This window comes from Camelus ferus, chromosome 34, assembly GCF_009834535.1.
Source record: "Camelus ferus isolate YT-003-E chromosome 34, BCGSAC_Cfer_1.0, whole genome shotgun sequence".
Classification (NCBI taxonomy): domain Eukaryota; kingdom Metazoa; phylum Chordata; class Mammalia; order Artiodactyla; family Camelidae; genus Camelus; species Camelus ferus.
Genome location: NC_045729.1, coordinates 9,437,050 through 9,459,608, shown reverse-complemented (window position 1 = coordinate 9,459,608; position 22,559 = coordinate 9,437,050). Strand labels below are relative to the sequence as shown.

Genomic DNA, 22,559 nt, shown 5'->3' with positions numbered 1-22,559 from the left:
ACCATCTTATAAAAGGGACTTGAGCATCTGTGATTTTGGTACAAGGTGGGGGGGGGGGTTCTGAAACCAAAATCCCATGGATACTGAGGGCCAACTGTAGTTTTAATTTACTTTTGTAACTAGTGCTACCTTGATGTTTCTCTTTAAGTCATGAAGATATATAGTGGCTGATATGCCAAGATGAATAAAGTTGGAAATTTGGGAGAAAGGAAAAGGAACCTATGAGTATTCTTACTTTACCTTTGTAAAGTGTATACCTCTCCAGTTGGTTGTTTATCTGTATCCTTTATAATATTCTTTATAAGAAATTAGTAAATGTAAGTAAATGTTTCTGTGAGTTCTGTGAGCTGCTCTAGCTAATCAGTCAAACCTGAGAAGGGGGTCGTGGGAACCTCCAGTTTATAGCCAGGGGGTCAGAAGCACATGTCACCACCTGGACTTGTGATTGGTGTCTAAAGTGGGGACAGTCTTGTGAGACTGAGCCTTAAACCTGTGGGTCCTGACATTATCTCCAGGTAGGCAGTGTCAAAATTGAGTTAATTGCTCAGTAGTGTTGGAAAAAACACAATCAGAAGTAGGGTGTTGGGGGGGGGGCATAGCTCAGTGGTAAAGCATGTGCTTAGCATGCACAAGGTCCTGGGTTCAATCCCTAGTACCTCCATTAAAATAAACAAATAAATAAACTGAATTACCCCACCACCACCAAAACAAACAAACAAAAAAAGAAAGAAATGATGTTGTACTAGTATTTTTCTGGCTTGAGAGATTTTGTATTAAATGACCTGGAAGATGAAAATAGTAATCAAGTGATGGAACATTTAGTGCTTTGCATTATTCAGCGCCATTAGACACAGTATGGAAAAGACATTGGTGTATCTGGTTTCTCACCCATTAAAAGAGCTTCTGCTTTGGGTATTAGTGATGAGTAAATTGGCACAAAATTATGGACACAGGTGGGTGGTGGATTTCTGTGAGTTCTTTGGATTTATGCCTGTTTTGTAAAGTGAAGGTCACGGAACCAGGTCACAGAAGACAAGGACAAGAGTGGCCAATTTTTAAGAATTGGGTGGTCAGGAGTTTTAAATGCCACTGAAAAGCGAAGTAACAATGAGAACTGAAAAATGATAGTTATCACAACAGTCATTATCACCACCAGCCCTAAGGAATGCACTGAAACACATCATTTGGTGGCAAGTACTTTGGAGGCCCCCACTGGACTGTCTTCTGTGGCTTTCTGTGGTTTTTAGGGGGTGGGGAGAGATAATTAGGTTTATTTAGTTTTGTATTTATTTTTTAATGGAGGTACTGGAGATTGAACCCAGGACCCTGTGCACGTTAAGCAGGCACTCTACCCCTGAGCTATAACCATCCCCCTTGCTGTGGCTTTTTAATGAAGCATGGTTCCTGCCTGGTAGCTTAGAGATACATGAAAAAAAGAATCAGGATTAATTGAGATTTAGGATGCTGTACTGATTTTAAGAAGTTTATTATCTCTGACACTGTAATAGGGCATACATCCATGATCTACCTCAGCTTCCTTTCCTAAAAATGTGGTTTCGGCAAAATCAAAGCTAAATTAGCCATCGCTGACTTTGGGGAAAAGCAGGGCAGCATCTCATAAGGTGCTTGTGAAAATTGCCCTATTGCTATGCATTTTTTTTCCTTAAATGAAAGTTTCTGTGTTAATTGGGCATCTTTTGTAAGTGTAAAATTTAGACTGTATCTTAAATCTGTGCTTTCACGGCTACTGCGACCTCTAACTGAAATCTCTTCTTGAAATAGTTGGGTCAGCTGTCATTGACTGTACTTTGTTAAGCCTTTTCCAGATTCCCCCAGGCATTTAGCCACTTCCTCTTCTGTGCTCTGCAAATAAGGTTATGTTATAATGATCTGTTTACAGCTCTCTCTCCCCTATTAAACTGTCAGTTCCAGGCTGTTCTGGCCTTGAGAGGACGGACCTTACCTTATTTCCTCTTTTACGTTCTTTCTCCGACCACAGTGTTTTCCCTGTGGAAGTCGTGTCATCTGTGGGTGAAGGACAGGAGACCTGAGCCTCGTAGGTCCTACAGAAATAGCACAGGTTGCTGGTAACTTCATAAAACGAAGCATTTGCTTGACTTGTTCTTCTTACTCCTCGTAATCTTTCAATCTCTTGACAGAGCTCTGCTGCTTCATTATTACTATCTCCTGGCAGCCATATACAGAACCACCATACCACTGTGATTCCGCAGGCGTTATGCTGCAATTCTGTTGCAGAAATGTCTGCCTTCAGTGGGGTAATTTCAACGCGTGTACAACAGACTACACCTAAACCAGACCTGCTAGAATATAAAACTTCCTTCTTAGTGCATTTTAGAGGTGTTTTGTTATAACTATCCTGATAGTGTGAACAGCTGAGGACTTTATTATATAATACAAGGTCAGATTGGTTTGGGCTAGGGACAGTAAGTTTGCTACATTTTAACCTTCATGTATTCTGCTTAAAGGTTGTTATGACTTGTGTCGTTTGAAAAGGGCTGTCCTTTGCTTTTAGAGCTATGACACAGGTTATTTTGTTGACTTCTCTTCCATGTTTTCAAGAATGAGTTTTGTTTTCCTTCGTAGTGTGAGAGGTTTAAAACTGAGACTAATTGAGACTGGCAAAAGCTTCGTTTTGAAAAAAAAAAATTGGGACAGATCATGAATGACTCCTTTTCTGAAACATATGCAGACCCTTCTGGTAATAGCAAACTGTCAGCTTGCTTGTCTGTATTTCAAGTTACATGATGAAACAGTTTTGTTTTCTCAACTTGAAATGCTATTTTTAATTTTCGTTATAACAGTTTCATAGCACCAGTTATGTCACATGCTAGATTTACTTGTAAGACAGCTCACATTGAAGTATCTGAATATTTTTAGTCATAAGTGTTCTAGCAAGATATTTACAATATTTTTTGGAAAATGGTTTATCCATCTTCTTGTTAGGAGTCACCATTTTGCACGAAGGGCATGAAATGCAGAAGCAATCGGTCGGCCGTTAAGTATGAGTTAACATTTAATTAAACATGTATTATGTGGTAAGCACTGTTTCAGTTGCTTATGTGGGTTTTCTCATTTAATTCGCCCAAAAATCTCATGAGGATTAAACTATGACATTGATTTTCCATGTAAGGAAATTGAGGCATGGGAAGGCTAAGTAAGTTGCCTGTGGTCAGAAAACTGTTGAGAAAAAGAGCTAGGCTTGAACTTGGGGTCTCTTGACTCCAGAGCCTGTGTGCCTGTGGCCGCACGGGCTGGACTACCTCCTGCGTGAGCAGAGCATGTGAAGAAAGCTTTAACCTCACTTGCGGTTAAAACGCATGTACACACACAATTAGAACTGTATTTTCTTTCTTTTTTTTAATTGTTAAAAACATTTTATTGATGTGAGAATTAAGCATTAGAGAGGTTAAGTAAAACCCAGATTTCCAATCTAGACAACCTGTAGGTAGAGACTTCCTTTTAATAGCTATATTACGTATATTTTTTTAAATTGAGGTATCGTTGATTTTCAGTGTTGCATTAGTTTCTGGTATACAGCAAAGTGATTGTATTCTTCAGATTTTTTTTCATTATAGGTTCTTAGAAGATATTAAATATAGTTCCCCTTGCTATACAGTAGGACCTTGTTGTTTATCTGTTTTATATATGGTAGTGTGTATCTGTTAATCCCAAGAGAACTGTATTTTCTATTAGATTTGCAGAGAAGAGAAGTAATTGTCAATACCCAGGATGTGAGAAAGGAGAAATCTAAGCATTATGGTACAAATATAAATTATTAGCTCTTTTTGGAGGACCAAACATGTAAATGTTTAAAACATGCACATACTTTGACCTGTCCATTCCACTTCTAAGAATTATCCTGCACCGCTAAACACAGAAAAGCACAAAGATATCTAGCCAGTGATATACATTACGTATTGTTTGTAACAAAAAATTTTTAATTAAATGTCCAGTGGGAATCAGGTTTAGGTAATTGTGATGGCCAGCCATCAAAAAAGGAAAAGTTAGGACTATAACTTCTGACATGGAATGCTGTCCGTGGCATACTGTTGAAAGAAAAAAAGTGGGTTGCAAAACAGCAGAGTTCGATTTTCTTATATTGAATAAAATACATGTTCATATATATAAACTCTGGTCTAAAAAGATGTTCACCAGAATATCAGCAGCTGTTACTTTACCGCTGGGTAGTAGAATTAAGTGATCAGATGTATGGGTGGTAGAGATACCCTGCCTGGGTTTTGAGTCCTGCTCAGTCACTTAGTAGCATTATGACCCTGGGCAAGTTCCCGAACTGTGTCTCATTCTCTTCAGGAAAATGGAGATCGTTACAGAACCTCCTGCATCTTTGGGTTATGAGGCTCAGATGAGTTCGTAGTGTGCTTGACATAGTAGTGACCAGCGAGTCTGAGCAGCTCTTAACCATTTCTAAGTGTTGTAACTCCAGGCAATTTCAGTTTCCTTTATACCGTTTATTGGCTGAATTTTTGAAATAAGTATTTATCAGCTTTGGAAACAACAGCAAGGGAAAAATTGCTTTTAAAGGAGTCATTTAAATAGGTTTGCTTGCAGTTTTAACGGGAAATACCTATTTAGAGCTTAAGGTTATTTAGAATTCCTCACTGAACACTTTCCCCACGAGCTGTTTGCAGCTGCGTGTGTTGGTATTTTACCCTGTGCTATATGCCAACTTTAAGGGAACTGAAATCCTGCTTTACTCTTGTGGCTGGAAGGCATGCATAATCACAGCAAACTCTTCTGGAGAAGCCGCCCCAGTTTGCGGCTGCAGTGACATGCTGGTGCGTGACGTCAGTCTGGTGGCAGCTGGGCAGAGTGGCAGGCGGGCCTGACAGCCACAGAGCATCTCCCTGGTGCTCAGTCCCCACAGTGCTCATGTGGGAGCGGCTCAGAGACAAAGAGTTGAGTCGGATTTTCATTCCAGTATCCTTCTCGCCTGTAGTCGAATGTCTGTTTACGAACATGACTTCGATGGAGGCTGGTGAGTAATTCTTGCTACTTTTGTGTATTAATAATAAATAGCTTATGGCTAAATGAGCAGTAGTCCTTTTTTCTCAGTTAGTGATCCTGTGGTAAATAATCTTTGTAGCCCTAATGCCAGGAACAGTATCTAGTGCAAAGGATTTCCATATTATAAATGTCTCTATAACTGAAGTATTGTGTTGTTGTAGAAATGTGAATACATCGTTAGGTTTTCGAATGACTGGGGCATTTTAAGATGTAATCTTCCTCTTGGTCTCCCCTTAACTTGAAGCTACTTAAAGGTACAGTAGTTGCAAATGGCCTGAAAGCCTAAAGATTTTCATTTATTTTTTAACTTACTCAGAGGAGAAGCTTGATTTTTTTTTCTTTTCTTCCTTAAAGAGAACTAAATAAATAATTCTCAGAAGTTCCTTTGGAGATGCTAAGAGTACTTACTACATAATACTTTTATTTAAAAGTATATTAATGCCAGTCTAAATTAATTAACAATTAGCTGGAGCTGCTGACATTTATTTAATTTTTTAATTATTTTGGGCTATTTCAGTAATGTGATTCAAAAATACGAATCCTCATTAACCTAAATTTTAATGTCAGGAGATTATTATAGATAATATTTTGACATTTACAGTAATTAAGTTACTACTGCCTTTGATTGTAAAGGCTAGCGACATGCCTTTAAAGATCTATTTCTTATCAGCCATATTAATCCATGTCTCCTTGAATTGCACTATGTAAGTTGATTTTGTTGTTTCAAAATCATTAGTTTAAGAAGTAGGCTAGGTTGGGTAATGTGTGTGTGTGTGTGTGGCTATTTCACATTTTTCCCCACCGTTTTTGTGTGAATGGATGATCTTGTTTAAATGTCATATTGTTTATATAGTATAAACTGAAGCCTTTAAAGTCTTACATTTTGTCACTTCTGGCATAATTCTTTTCATGCAGGTACAGTATCAGCCTTGTGATTTCAAGGTCTTTTAAAGGAATTTTCAAACAAAGTTTTCTCAGTCACTTTCTACTTTGTAAGTCTTGTTGAGGAAAAGAGAATTACAGAAATTCTTAATAATGTTAAATATGTTAAATATTTTTACATCAGTTTTCTGAAGCAATTAAAGAATAAGACTATTTGTACATATTTTTATGTGAATAAGATAAGTATTGAAAGGAAATGATCTAAGTCAGCTTTTTATATGTAAATGTGCAGAGATATCAGTAACTGCCTTGTTATGACTCCTAATGCATTATGTTTCTTCTAAATTTAGAAGCCCAAAGATGTAGAAGTAGGGTTTCAAGTTCATTTTATTTGACTTGATGGTCTTAACTCAAGATCCATATTTTTTCCCCACAGCTAGAAAATGGAAGTATATAGAGAACTCATGCATATTTTTATTACCTTTAAAATTTATCTTGAATCCACTTAAAGTACTTTAATATGGTTTTCAAATAGTCCGTATCTTAAACTTGATCAGTAGGTTACTATAGTAATGATGAATTGGAATATATTCAGTATACATTTTAAACAAAGATGTTTTTGAGGCATTATGGCATCAGAGGTCATAGGCCTGAATGCCACTAAAGTTCAAGTGAAGAGAAGCCACTTAAACTTTATTGTGTGAACAGGGAATTAAATCTGGCAAAGCAAGAAAGAAGGGGTGATGAGCCGGGGTGGGTGAGGGGAGTAACCCGAAATGGACATAAATCTCTGACTCAGGTCCAAAGCACTAGGAATGAAGCGCTCGTCTGTTTTCCAATGAATAAGGTATGTTTTGAACGATCTCTTTCCACCAGTACTGAAGCCTGGTAGAGAAGTATAATTGTTCTTCAAGTTCGAAATTTAGCCTAGTAAGCTCAGATGGGACAGGATTCTTTAAGCCCATTATAGTCTTGAACTATATTTTTATTTCCTGGTGGTGGACAGTATGAAACCTTGTGCATAATCGATGCTTAGTGGGTATCTGAGCACAAATAAATGGCTCAGTTAAGCAAGTTAAATGAATGAGAATATCTTGCTCCTTGTATTAGAGAGATTTCACCTTCACTGGGATGACGAAGACCAGCTAGTTACCTAACCAACCAAGAGCGTGCCGTGGCCTTGTACTCTGTTGGAAGGGAATGTCTCCAGAGTACAACATGGCCATCACAGTGGCCTGAGGCGGCCGCTGGAGTTCACGGCCGGCTGTGCTCACTGTGTCTGGGTCTCTGCTGGGGGAAGTGGGCCCTGCCCTGCTCTTCTGGGTCAGATTTCTCTCTGACTCCTGCCTCATCTGTAAGTGAGAAATTTCTCAGTACTTGCGGATAACTATTTGCTGACTAAACCAAGCCTTAATTAAGGTACTGTGTGCATCATATGAGTGCATTATGATTTGGACCTTTGCAGCTAAAAAAAATTATTGCTTTGAAATTGAAGTGACAGAGAACCTAAGAGTGGAGCAAATACATTGCTTCAAAACTTATGTAATACATTTTTTATGTATAAATATATTGTCACTCAAAGCCCAGATTTTCAGCCCCATTTATGTTCTCTTTCTCTTCAATCTGTGCTAAACTCGCCACATTTGAGTTCTCCTGCTGATCGAGGAGGCTCAGTTCACATGGCAGCCACTTCTGTGACTCCTTCCTGCCCTTCCCTCCCTAAGCAAGGTCACTCTCTAACCTGCCTCCCCTTCGCGTTTTGGCTTTGGTGAGGTTACTCCTCCTGTCTGTTGGTGTAGAGTATTATTAAGGCTGTGTGTCATCAGTGCCTGGCTCATACTGAATAAATGAAAGTACTTACGTTACACAAAAATACAGCTAATTTGAAAGAAAGTACCACTTTTTAACAAAATCTTTGTTTTATCGAGGTATCATTTTACTTATTAGTAACTACCTTTGTGTTCTTGAAGTGATTGTTTAAATTATTTATTGTGCAATATTAAAATGATTAAAAACGGTACAGTGAATGAGAGTAGTAAAATTCAATGACTACTGTTTTTTTTCTTTTTCTTTTTCTATTTGAATTGAGCTATTTATCTTATCAGCTTGATTCTTTTGGGAAGAATGATCTACCATACATAATTGGATCTTTATTCACAACTGGATGGTTATTTAAGTGTAGGTTAGAATTAGATTAACTATTTTTGATGTTTTTATTTTTATTTATTTGTTTTTAACACCTTTATTTGGTTTGGTTCCTGTACAGTAAACTGCACGTATTTCAGATGTGCAATTTGATGAATTTTGGTAGATGGACACACCACTGAAACCACCACCACAATCAAGACAGCTAACATTTCCATCCCCCCACAAGAGGTGCAATTTTCGAATTCCCAGTTTATCCCTTCTCACCGTCTTTACCCCCTGGTAAGAATTAGGTTAACTTTTTAAAGTAATGTGTCACCACACGCAAAAGCAAAAGAGATGGTGCTTAAATACATCTTTTTTTAATTTGTTGTTTGCGTCCTTCCCAGTGGGATAGTAAACTTCTGTTTAAAGCATGTTATAATAAAATATTACTAATTAGCATTCATTAGGGAGTAGTGGAGTTGTCTGAATTAATGACATTCTAGGTTATATATATATTTAATGCCATATTATTGCTTTTAAATGACAAGAACACTTCTGACGACGGACATGTTTCAAAGCTGGAGTTCTGCTTAGTTGTCTTTTAAAATGCCATCAGACTTTTGTAATTAATAGTTTTTTTTATACAAGTGACTAATTTTTCAAGTAAGTATTCTTCAAAACCACTAAACATACCCTGTGATCACTTTCATTCTGTTAAATGATTTTAAAGTCATCATTCAATAGTAACTTAAACCTTAGATCAAATGATCAGGTTCCTCATTAGTTAAATTGCAGTTTGTATGCAAACCATTGTATTTCACGTCAAAGGTAGGACGGAGACCCAACAACTTTCAAAAGCAAGGATGTGACCTAATTTTACTACTTTTCAGGAAATCTAACTCTGCGAGCACATCCAGGTTTGGGTAATATTTAGGAAGGGCTCTGTTAGGTAATGTTCATTGGTGCTACCGGGTACTTGATCCTTTCAGAAGCCCTGTGGGGTAAGGTTTGTTGTGGTGGTGGTGGTTTTGGTTCTGGTTCCCATTTACCAGAAGGAAGTTGAGGCTCAGTGAGGACAGTCTAAATGGGAGACACCCTGATTAAAAGGGAATGGATTTGGATGCTTTTAAGAGTCTTGGAGACGTAAGAGCCTGGGCTAAGGCAGTGATGGAGATGGCGTTAGCTGTCTGCTCACATAGGGTGCTTTCTAGGTAGCAACCAGAAATGTCATTTGATTCTTGAGTGTTTGACAGAAAATTACTTTGTTGAATTAGTGTGTACATTCTAAGAGCCATATTTCTGTTTAAACCACAAAATGTCATTTAACCATCCCATTTAAAAGCTTCCTAAGATTCACTCAAATGACTGACTTACAAGTGAGAGAATTATCTAAATTATTTTAGGCATTTTTGTTTATATTGGAATTTATTAAGTGATCTAAAATGTAGCTGTCCCATAACACTCAGGATGGATAACAGTCATTAACGTGATGGGTACATTTTGTTCGTAACTACCATGGTCTTAATTAAATTATTCTTGCATTACTTCCAACATTATTTAAAATCAACTGTAAAATGTTTATTTTGTAGATTCTACATGAGTATGTGGTTTTATTTAAGAAGGTTTTCTTCAGGAGGTGATTTAGAAGTTGTCTGGAAATACAGAAAGCTAGAACATGAGTTTGTGAGTCTCATATTTTGAACTTCTTATTTTCCTTATTTTGTTCCTAGTCTATACTAATGCTTTCGGCTTTGTACTTGCAGCGTTACATCATACTCATATTTTCCCACTGGGGAAAGCAACGTTTTCAGTTCTGTTGGTGGGTTTGTAAAACCCATGCTTTACAATTGTTACTTGCACTTAAATTCTTTGGTACCTATAATCAGGGAAATGTGAGGTTACATTTATAATTATGTTGTGGTAATGTTGTCTGAGCAGCTAAGAGTGGGAAATGATTGTAAAGCCTTAGAGAATAAGAAGATGGAAAAGAAATATTGGGTTTAAAATTAAATTGGAATCAGGAAAGGTTTCATTACTGTGCTTCAGATAGAAATAGTCTTGGATGATGCTAGGCAGTGAAACAGAAGGAGGTGAGATGAGGCGTGATGAGGGAGGCTGCAGGTCCACGGTCCATGGAAGATGGGAGGACTGCTAAGGAAAGGATGGTGTTGTGTTGCAGTGTGTTGTGTTAGTACCATTGAGCAGAAACCTGGGAGAAGACGTAGGGCAGAACTGAAAAGTCTCATTGACTTGTGGGTCAAGCAAGGGCTAGCTGTTAAGGGGTCAGGGGTAGGGGGGGATCTGAAAAGGACACAGCTCGGACCGTGGGGGCCATGTCTCCGGGTGACTTCTGACAACTTTGTAAATGCTGTGAGTCTCCAGTTATTCACATATAAAGTGAAGATGGTAATCCACACTTCAGAGGCTCTGTGTGAGGCTTCACTGTCTAGTTTCAAGTGCAGTGTGTGACAGCTGAGTATGTGAGCAGCACTGAGTGTGTTACCAAGTGGGCGTTGCCATTTAGGCGATGATTTTAATATTTATTGTTGGGAGTGCGGACCACTGAGGTGCTCACTCCTGATGAATCCTTTGTGTCCCCCAAGAAATCTGAGATGATCCATTTTCCAAATGAGGAGAGGAGGAAGGATAGAAGATAAAGGGTTAAGACCTTAAGGAGAGTTTGCAGATGTGGGTAAATGAATCACTGAGGTTTGAGCAGGATGTCTGGAAGCAGTTAGTTCTAAGTTAAAGGCAAATGGCATTTAGAGCTAAATGTGCGGAAAGGAAATATATACTTTACATGTTTTGCAAAAAAAAAATTTGTCTTTCAGATTGCTTTACTCAATAGTTATTTCTTCACACAACTAAGGCTCGAGAATTCAGTTTCTCTCAAGAAAAGGCATGACACTTCTAGTGTTTTCTTTTGTTCTTAAAACACTGCCTTTAATTATAGGCATAATTTTCCATGCCAGCATATATTTTCAGTTTAAAAATAAATTGCAGAGACAGTCACTGTGGTGGTCAGTTTTCAACATAACATTTTTCTCTTTTTTATTAAAAGAAAATCTACATAAAACATTAATCAACTTTACATTTCACAGTATTTTAAAAATTACTCTGGACCACCATAGTAACAATTAGTTTAAGAACTAATAAATAAAATAACACTTAATAACTAAGTCACTGCTATAAACATGTTTTTAAAACCTAACTTGAGACTGTTTGAGTCTCAGAGTGATATGACTTTATGATTTCCACTGATAAGAGCTCTTCAATTTTAAAACAAGCTGAAGAGTGTAATTGTCTGGCAGTGCGATGAAACCAAGGCCAAACTGAGAATGTGCAGGACTCTTTTTGGTTTGAGTAGAAGGATTCTGAGAACAAAAGAGTTCTGAGTACACATCTGAGCTGCTTGCTGTGTGTTTTTCTACCTAAACTTGAGAAATACAATGCTTCCATAGTCCTCACGTCTCTCTGCCTTGTTCCAACCCAAGAGCATTGTGGGTATGTGACAGCTTTTATGGATTGAGCCCCAGTCAAAGTCCAAGCCATGATACTGGCTTCGTTACCAGGGTTGCAGAAAGGATTGCCAAACCACTATGATATCCTATTTTTTTTAGACTAAATTAAATCTTTCTTTCTCTCCCATAAGGGAAATATACGATTCTGAGTGGTTCATACAAGTGGGTCTGCAGCTGAATTTAATAAGAGACAACCAAAATCTCTTCTATGGGATAGAGTTTTCTAAAGTACATTTTTTTTTGTGCATAGTGGATAAATTTTCAACCATACTGCCACAGATACACATATAAAACACAAGCTAATAAACCTCTCTTTGTCAAATGTATTACTCAAAAGAATTATTGGCTGTTATTGATGATGTTAATAGCAATTTCAATATTTATTTCTTATATTAAAAACCAGAATGGATTTTATAGTAAAACAGTCATTGGAGTTACTCATGGAGCAAAGGTTCTTTTGGTTTTTTTTTTTAAACCCACAAAAACAAGTACTCTCACGTGAGAGAACTACAACGCTAAGAAGTAGCCAGTACATTGTTATTAATGGCCAAAACATTAAATTTTTTTTTCTTTTTTCTGAAACACCAAAAGTAATGTGTAGCAAAAGCCAAATTAAACAAATGGGACTATATCTAACTATAAAGCTCCTGCACAACAGAAGAAACCATCAACAAAATGAAGAGGCAACCTACCTATGGGAGAAGATATTTGCAAATCATATATCTGATAAGGGGTAGTATCTAAAATATATATAAAGTACTCATACAACTCAAAAGCAGAAAAAAGTCCAATTAAAAAAATGGGCAGAGGGTCTGAATAGACATTTTCCAAAGAAGACATAGAGATGGCCAACAAGGACATGAAAATGTGCTCAACATCACTCACTAATCATCAGGAAAATGCAGATCAGAACCACAATGAGGTATCACCTCATACCTATGAGAACGGCTATCATCAAAAAGATAAGAAACAGTAAGTGTTGGTGAGGACGTAGAGAAAAGGGAACCTTCAGTGCACCTTAGTGGAAATACAAATTGGTGTGCTCACTGTGGAAAACACTAGGGAGGTTCCTCAAAAAATTAAAAAGAAAACTACCGTGTGATCCAGCAATTCCACTTCTGTGTATTTATCCAAAGAAAAAACCACTACCTTGAAAAGATACCTGCACCACCCCTCCACGTCCATTACAGCATTATTTACAATAGCTAAGATACGGAAACAAACCTGTGTCCATCAGTGGATGAATGGATGAGGAAAATGTAGTGTGTGTGTGTGGGCAATGGGAATACATGTGTGTATGTATACATACGTATGTACAGATGTACAAACACAGTGGAATATTATTGAGCCATTAAAAAGAAGGAAGTCTTGCTGTTTGCAGCAACATGGGTGGACCTTGAAGGTATTATACCAAGTGAAGCAAGTCAGACAGAGAAAGAATAAATACTATATGATCTCACTTACACGTAGAATCTTTTAAAAAAGAGAGAGAGAGCTTATAGATAACAGAACAGGTTGATGGTTGCCAGATGTGGGGGTGGGGGGTGAAATGGGTGAAGGAGATCAAAGGGTATAAACTTCCAGTGTTAAATAGGTCATGGGGATGTAACATATAGCATGGTGACTATAGTTAATAATACCATTTTGCATATTCAAAAGTTGCTAAGATCTTTAAAAGATCATAAGAAAAAATTTTTTTCATAACTGTGTATGATGACTGATGTTAACTATTAACTGTACTTATTGTGGTGATCATTTCACAGTATGTACAAGTATTGAATCATTATCTTGTACACCTGAAACTAATATAATGTTATATGTCAATTATACCTCAATTTAAAAATAAATAAAAACAATGCAAAGGGAAAAAATGGTTTTTTTCTGAGTGTGGAAATAAAATCTCTAGAGGTTTTAAAGTTCAGATTAAATCACCTTCTTTACCTTCCCAAAGAAGAAATTAATAAAGCATTTTCCTCTTTATCAGACAAAGAAAGGAAATCTAATTTTGAGTATGCTAGAGCAGGCATTTTCTTTGGAAACCTACATGAGTTGCTTTCTTTAAGAAGAATGAAATGTTCCCTTAGCCAATAGCCTTTCCCTTCCCCTTCTTCCTTGCTGTTATTACCTAACCTCATTTTATTCCCTTTCCTCTCGATGGCCACAGACAAAATTGTGACTCTTGATCGATGTGTGTTCACTTACCATTGACTGAATTAAGCATAGACTCGTTTGTCCGGCTAATGAGAGTCTAGGCCGGGGGCTCATGGGAAACTTCTTGAAAGGGGATGTGTAAGGAGAAACTTCCCTTTCACCTCTGGGCTCTGTGCCCTGCGTGTGATGTTTGGGACTACAGCAGCCAGTTTGGGACTGCGAGGATGTCTAACTAAATAGGACAAGCCAATCAGTGTTGGCATGTTAAACAATCGTGAATAATCATATCTCCTTAAAATTACAAATGTTCTTATTTTTAAATCAGGAATATCTGTTTTCCATACTTGATTCAAAGAATACCATGTACTGCACCGATTCATTATATGTAGCATTGCTCTAGTTTTTTATTTCAATTTTTTAATCTAGTAATCTTAGTACTATATTCATTTTTGCAAAAATCAAAGAAATCCTGATGTTTTTAAGAACTTCTTATGAGGGTATTCTACCTGTGTATAAATATCTGATATAAAATTTACATTTTATACTCAACAAAGATTGCAAAGTTTGAGCCTTATTGTTGGGTAATACGAGTTTTAAAAGCAGATTTCATTTGTCGATTCATAGTTAATTGTGTTAAATCCATTCATTTTTTGCCTTGTGTAGTTTGAAATAACACTCCATTAAGAGTGAAATACAGTTCCTTCACTGTCACTGACTTTTATCATTATACTAAAAATTTTGAATACCATATTAGTAAACAGTTTTTTTCCTCTCTCTTTCTAAACCCATAATTTTATTGGGGTTTTTATTTGAAATGTGCATTTTATGCATCTCTTTAGTTTGGTGATGGCGGGACATTGTTTCCTTAGAGATGTCGTTGGTTGGCATTCTCCCTCAAGTCTCCTGCTCAGGGAAGAGTAGTGGTGTGGGCTGAACCAAAAAGTGTGTTGCTCCAACAAGCCTGGAAAGAGACACAAACACCAGCATCCCCAAGCTTCAGAGCACCCCGCCTGCAGCCTAAGTTAGCCTTCGTATAACAGCACCTGCCACTCAGCAGTTGACTCTAACCCACTAACTTGTTCTCTTTCCATGAGTAGGTTATAGGCACTGCGTAGTTTATCAGCTTTCCCTTTTTTATGCAGGTGACCAGGAAGCTCAGAACTGCTTAAAATAGCACCCCTTTGCCCAGGTTTTCTGGTGCAGTTACACCCATAATGCATTATTTGACGGACAAATACGTAAGGTTTGAAAAGGAATATGGTAGAGTAATGAATTTCTATTCCATCTCCAGTAGGCATATCATTTTTAATTTGCTTTTTATGTAATTTGGTGGCTGTATACCATTTTATACACATGCTGGTTTATTCCTCTTAAGATCTTTTAAAACCAAATTATTATTGAATGAAACAGTTCCACAGAGGCTGGAAATAACCAACCAGGTCTTTGATTCGACCCTCTGGTTGCCGTAAATGATTAAATGTCTGGTAATAAATACTGAAGAGGACATGATGCCAAAGAACAAGCAATTTGTGTTGCTGTTTGTCAATTTCTTGACATCTTTTCTAAAAATGGCATTGATTCAGTCCTTTTATCTGGGCCTCTGATGGAGCACGAGCCTCAGATTGAGGTAGTGAGTGTGGCCTATTTCCTTCCATCCTGAACTCTCTGCAATGGCAGAGTCCTTTTTATTTTTTTAAGTGTTATTACTATTTGAAGACCTTCTTGAATACTGCCTTAAAAACATAGCTACTCTTGCTCTAAAGCTTTTATATTAGAATTGCTTTTCTCTCTCTCTCTCTCTCTTTTTGGACACATTAGGGGCAAGTATCTTGACCAGAAGCGTGAAAACCAAGAGAGATCACAAATTTATTCTTTTACAATAAACACTGAATAGTGGGATAACATGAGTTTTAAACAGTTTTGGGGGTAGGTGATCACTGGAACTGTTTCTGTTTAAACCTGGCTGAACAGTAGTCTGATGACAACAACATATGCTCAAAGTCCTGTGGTTCATAATAAAAATAAGTAACAATTATCGAGGGCTTACTCTGTCCCAGGCCACGTTTCTACCCTTTACTCTTTTAATCTTCATAAACATCTCCACTAGGATGTAGGTTCCACGAGGGCAAAGATTTTTATGTTTTGCTCACTGCCACCCCCAGTGCCAAGAACAGTTCTGAGAAAATAAACTAACAACCTGTGACGTGGCTCCTGCTACTAAATGGAGGCGACTGGGGCAGGGACAGGTGAAGGAACTTGCTTAAGATCACCTGGCTAGTGGGAGGAGGAGCTGATTCCAGAACCTGTGGTCTCAACTGCTGCCTCTCTTGTCTCTGGAGAAAAACAGGGACAGAAAGAAATGAGAAATGTGGCTCCTTTGGTAGAGTTCACTGAGAAAAGGCCAGGAAGGGGTAGAGCCAGGTGCGTTTGTCAGCCTCTGCCCTGTTGATGTTTGGGTCTGGGTATGTCTTTCACATGGAGAACTTTCATACACACCATAAGATGTTTAGCAGCATCCTGGCTTCTACCCACTGTTTACCAGTCCCCCTTGCGACATTCAGAAATATTACCAGACATTTCCAAAAGTCCCCTGGGAGGTAAAAAGCATTCCCAGTTGAAAACCACTGTTCTAAACCTACCCATTGAACCATCGCAGAGAGAAGTCTAGAAGTAAGAGGCAGGTGGAGGCGAATACCTTTAGAAAAGTGTGAGCCTCTGCTGTGCCACATTGAGTTCAGAGACAAATCAGAAATTAGTTTGTTCTGTGACCATGAGAATGTTCTATATCAAGACCTCAGTTTTACCCCTTTTTAAATAAGGATTCCTCTGGAAACACAGATTTATATAAAACCATGTCTCGCCAGTTTTTCCTTTTCAGTCATGAGGAGCATAAATCTCTGGCAAGGATTTTTTTTTTAAATAATGATTTGTGTATTAAAGCTTCAGGTGCATTTGTAGTAGAACAGAGGTATGTTAGTTCGTAATTTTGTATTACAGTCAGTTTTGCTATAACGCAGCATGTATATTCCTAAAAATCACCTCACTGTGCAAAATTGGGCAATGAAAGCATGGGGCTTTTGTGGGAAACGGGTTTAGGAACACACCACTCAAAAAGTTCATTAGTGACACATAAATATAAAGGAGCCTAATGAAAGTGGTTGCACAGTTTCACGTGTATTAAAATGCTTCGAAAATACAAAAACACTACAAATACACTTTCCTTGAAGAAGACCTCCACTTTGGTTTTGGAAATGGATGTTGGAAGAGTTTCAGCCTGTGAGTTACTGGGAAGTGCTGGAAGTAAGTAGGGAGATCTGAAATTAGAAAGAAAATTGTATCACTCCATGTGGTGGGTGTGTTTCATAAAGCAGGCAGTGAACTGAAACAGCTGGTAAACATTTGAGGGTGTACAGATGTGCGATTTGTGTGCTGCTGTGTGGCTGCACCGCACTGGGCGCAGTTTCCTGTGTTCACCTGGAGTTTCTCACAGATGAGATCATGCAGAAACAAATGCAGAATTGACATGGTGCTCAGGTTGTTCCCCAATGCATGAATTGCATTGGAACACACTTCACATGAACAGGAAAAGTGATGGTACTCTTGATCTGAATGTTGAGGCCCTGCAAAGGAGGGGGTAAAAAGAACCTTTTGGACTACAGAAAGGAAGGCAAGTGTAGGAAGAAAAGATATACTTTGTAAATAATGCAGGGGGCAGACTTGGGTAGACTTGAGGGAAAGCCTTGAATCTCTTCCCTGCCCTCTCGAGGTCCTAAGCAGTCACTCCCTTGGGCCAAAGACAGTGGTCATGACTTAATACTTAACAGTGACCAGCCACCTCCAACACTGCCCAGTTGCTGTGTGTATTAGAGAACTAATATATTATGTATTAAAAGAATTCTACCCATTAACAGAGATGGCTTTTTGTGAATTTTTTTCTGACGATTCGTTTGGCTTTCATTTACATTGCTTTCATTTATTGGCACTTATCGTGTATTTAACTCATGTTTTTAGTTTCTGTGAGTGATTTAGAAATTATGTCTATCCTTTACCATTACATGTGAATTAGTATAAAAATGAAGTGTAAATGACAATGTAACAAGGGGTGATTTTGAAATTTAAAAATAAATTTTTAAATATATTAAAAATGTATATTAAAAACACATTTGCACAAGAGCAGGGTTGACAGTCCTGTCAAGTAGTGGAAAATTACACCGCTTAAACAGTTAAGACTGGAATTTGGTTTGGTTGATATGTTGTTTGTCATACTCTTAATGTATTTTAATTCATTTCTGATGAGATGATTAAAAAACATTACTCTGACTTTTATTTGATAAGTAGGTTGTTTTATAAGAGACGATAATTTTTAAACTCTAATTGCCTATAAAAATCGCAATCTTCTGAATTGGATTTTATAGAACCCCAGCAGTCTTGAATGACTATAATTTAAAATACATCATTATACAAATTTTAGAATTTAATGTTTTAGAAAATGAACTATGTTTTTTTTTAATTTTTTAAACTAACCAAGAGCCAGATTTTAGAAATATTGTGTATGTCATAACAAATGAATAAACATTTGAGAGGAGTTCTTTGTTTACTTTATGTTATAATTAGACATAAGTAGTAGGAAAGATTATTTCTTTCATTAAAAAAATAGCAAGACTTTCATGTGGGAGTGTCCTCGTAAATGAATTTTTATGTCAATTTAATATCATAGCATTGAGTAAAGGAAAACATATTGGATACTTTGAAAAAGTAAAAGAAGAGCATAAATATATTTATTTTTCATATTGGCTTTATTCACTGGTCTTTTAACGAAGATGGAATGCTAAGATTTGTACCCACTTAGTTTTACTTTAAGACGTTGTGATCTTAAAGGTACTTAGATGATAAAAATATCAATTTAATTGAAATGGTGACCACTTTTGGAGAAACGGAATGTTTGTGCTCCTTTTTAATCATTCATAATTTTAATATCTCCATTGCCCTGTGTCCTTGTCTATTGGGTACTCAGATCTACTGTTTGAGAAGTCCGAGTAATCTCCTAACCTGGTAACCACTCAGGGCCATGTTGTAATAATTTACAGCTTCCAGAATATTAGGATTAGAGTCTGCTATATTCCTTCTACACAGGATGACATAGCATCGGAAAATAATGCAGTATAATACGGGGTTACTTGTTTCATTTTTGCAATATTGGTTTTTATAAAAAGAATTTGAATATTTCTGTTCTACCACTCAACCAACTGTAGCTTTTTGATGTTCCTTCCCAAGGAGAGGCTTTAAAAAAAAAAGATGCTCATCTCCATTTTCATTATTAAGGTGTGTAATCGCTATCCCACGTTTACCCCCTTCTCACCACAGTGTTTTATTCTCCTACAACATCAGAATTTACATCATACCTTGAACACATGCATGGTATACATCATATTTAGGCACTCTAGCCTCTTCCACTTACCTCTGGGGGCAAAACTTTCTTGGTTATTCTTTTATCAATTTATTGCTTATTACATAAACTTATAAGCCCATTATGAAGCTTTAAAGGTTTCCACTATTGTAGTTTTTAAAATAAACAGGTAAGGAAGGTACTGCGTACTTTATGTAGTGAAAAATATCACCACAAATAAATATCTAAACCTACCAAATCTTAACACCTATTGAATATGTTTTGTCTAAAGACAAAACCACCACAAAGGGCTGATAACTTAGTAGTCCTGTGAACACACCACTGAAGGAATAATGGAAATGCATTATACTCCATCAATCATTCCACTGTCACAATAGTCAATATGTAATTTAAAAAAAAAAAACCTGAATCTATATTTTACATGATTTTAGTTTTATGTAATGGATAAGGTTTCTGAGTAGCCAATAAAAATAATATTTGTGAAATTTAGGATTTGGAAAAGGAAACTAAGTATCTAAAGTTGCCAGAAAGTTTGTGGCTTTTGGTTATAAACGTCCCGCAATACAGAGTACATGCGATAATCTTTTAAGATTAACAAAGCAGTATTCAGTGCAACATTTTGAAAATATTCTCCATAATGAAAGTAACTTTTCAGGGTCAGACACACCAGTGATAGGTCTTTATAGGTTGCTTTATGGTATGTAACTCAGTGGAAAGAAATACTAGTTTACAAATGATGCTGTATATTATTTTGTATATCAATGTATATTGCATATTTTTTAGGGCTTCAATTATTTTTGGCTTAGAATTTCCTCTCTCATTTCAAGAAAACAGGAGGCCTAATCTTACGACCTAGAAAGAATAGTATTTCTTAGGACAGGTTTTATTCTCCAAGAAATAGCTACTCTTTTTTTTTTTTTAGCTACTCTTTAATTCAAAGCAAAAAAAAATTTTTTTAAAGAACCTCAGAGGGAGGACAAAAAAAATACATAAATGAAGAACCTCAGGAGGAAGTTTAATTTCTCATTTTAATTTTTTTGGAGGAGGGTGTAGGTAATTAGGTTTTTATTCGTTATTTTTTAACAGAGGTACTGGGGATTGAACTCAGGACCTTGTGCATGCTAGCCATGTGCTCTACCACTGAGCTATATACCCTCCCCTACTCAAAGCAAAATTTTTTTTTCAGCAAACAAAATAAATAGGTTTTTCTTTGTGTTGTTTATACATTTCATAGAAATTTTGTTTTCTCTTTCAGATTCCATTTTTCTAACAGCATACTTTCTTCAAGTATCACAAGATCAATCCCATTACATTATTTATGTCAAGATTCTTTTGTGAAACAGAAACACCATAAATTATTGCTCTTCCAGTGGTACTATTTTTTAATGCGCTGGCGCCCGTGTAGTGGTACTGTTAGATTTATTGTTCCACGTATGGATATGGCATTAGGGCTCTGCAGTGTGCCTAGATAGGGATGCAGAATAATGGAGGTAGGTAGATCCTCATATTTAACTTTTTTGCAGCCCACCTATCATGTAAAATGCAATGACTGAAACCAAATCAGCTTACTTTTGCTTATGAAATAGAAGAATGAATTGAGTTCATACTAGGGGTAGGGGTGGGGGGTTAGTGGGTTTAGCTGCATTGTAAAACTGTAGGTAGCACTTACACACACATGTTCACACAGTCAATAGTGAAAAAGGTTATTTAGGAGTGTCAGCCGCCGGGGGCTTGAATTGCAACTCCTTTATTCACTCAACGTTAATGTTACAATGTTTCTGGTAATAGTACATACGTTTTCTCTTTTTCTCTTTTCTTTCAGCCATAATGAAAGAAAAGTGACCTGTAAACATCCAGTCACAGGACAGCCATCACAGGACAATTGTATTTTTGTCGTGAATGAACAGTAAGTAACGCATTTCGTGGAATGCTTCTATTCAGAATGAGGTTAGCCTTGAAATTGCTGTTATCCATATTTAATACAGTACAATTCAGCAGTTTTCTTCCCTGGACGTCTGCAGTCAAGTATAACAGATGCCATCTGTTTACTGTATGTGGTATAGAAACATGACTTCAAAATTTTTTGCGTGTGAGGAATGTAATTTCAGAAGCTGTTTATATAATAGTTCAAACACAGATACTAAGCTCAAGAGCCCAGGATATAAGGTCAGAGAAACTGTAAACTTTATCCGATTATTAAATGAATTTGTGTGCACTTTTCTCATCCTTAAATCAGAGATACTGGTAATTACCATTTTCTCAGGATTTTTATAAGCATCAAATAAAATATGTGTGAAAATATTTTATACAGTGTTGACAAAAATTAGGTATGATGTCATTGTTACTGTTTTCAATATTAGAATAACTAATTATGTAATAAATTTTTAATTTCCGATTAGGATGACCAAGAAGCGTATCTCTCATAAGGCTTATTAAAATAAACATGATATTAACTTGTGTTAATAACTCATGCTTAGTTATATCTAAAGTATTGTAAGTATTAAGCTCTGACTCTAAAGCTTTTTAAGCTCTAACTGGTAGCCAGCTGTGTTGAAAAAGTCAGACGCCAGCATAGTCACTCTAGGGAAGCAGTTTACATAAACAGCAAGCTCTAGCATCTGACAAACTGTGTTTTCAGGACCGTTGCAACCATGACATCTGAAGAAAAGAAGGAACGACCTATAAGTATGATAAATGAGGCTTCTAACTATAACATGGCTTCAGATTATGCAGTGCATCCAATGAGCCCTGTAGGCAGGGTGAGTTATTTTGCTTACCGTTAATTATTGATAACTGGTATAATTGGTAGTATCTATTTCTGTTACTCTTAATGGACTTAGAATTACAGAATAATTTCATTTTTATTATTACGTGAACCTAATTACATTTGAGGTAATTGACATAAGAAGCAGTGGCCTGGAATATAAAGTAATAAGATTATATTTTAGTAATTTAATGACTTACATTTTTAAAATATTGTTGAGTTCTGACTTTGAACAATTTTACAAATGTAATGGATATTTGTGTGAGAAAATGGTGATGGTGATTTATTGAATCAACTTAAGTTTTAAAAATGAAGATTAATATAATGACCTAGAAATCCCGTTTTCTGACTATCCGTATGCCTAGAATGATATGTGTTCTCTTCTATCATGTTATATTATACTATTTAAAAGTAAATGTAAAATATTATACTGCTAAAGGGAAACCCTATGCCAGTGTGCTTGACTACTCTGAAATATTTAGGCTCCATTATATGAAAAATATCAAAGTCATATGGAAATGGAAGTGGGTGGTTTTTCTTTATAATCAGAAACAAAAATGTTAACTGTTTAATCTATCATCCCAGACTTGTTTGTCTATAAAAATCTGTAGTTAATGCTTCTTACCCTTTAAACCATAACATTAATGTTTTAAATTTA

The 22,559-nt window shown here is 36.6% G+C and overlaps 1 protein-coding gene across 14 annotated transcripts in view; it reads left to right on the top strand.

The window, feature by feature from the left end:
- Positions 1–22,559, top strand: part of PLEKHA5 (pleckstrin homology domain containing A5) — a 211,408-nt gene that overhangs the window by 108,859 nt on the left and 79,990 nt on the right. For 13 of the 14 annotated variants that reach the window (XM_032473273.1, XM_032473271.1, XM_032473286.1 and 10 more), the window contains 2 exons: positions 20,960–21,043; positions 21,776–21,896. In XM_032473273.1, the coding sequence (XP_032329164.1) occupies positions 20,960–21,043; positions 21,776–21,896 (205 nt within the window). Of the gene's footprint in view, positions 1–4,998; positions 5,018–20,959; positions 21,044–21,775; positions 21,897–22,559 lie in introns of those variants that run through there. The other variant, XM_032473276.1, reaches the window with a different exon arrangement.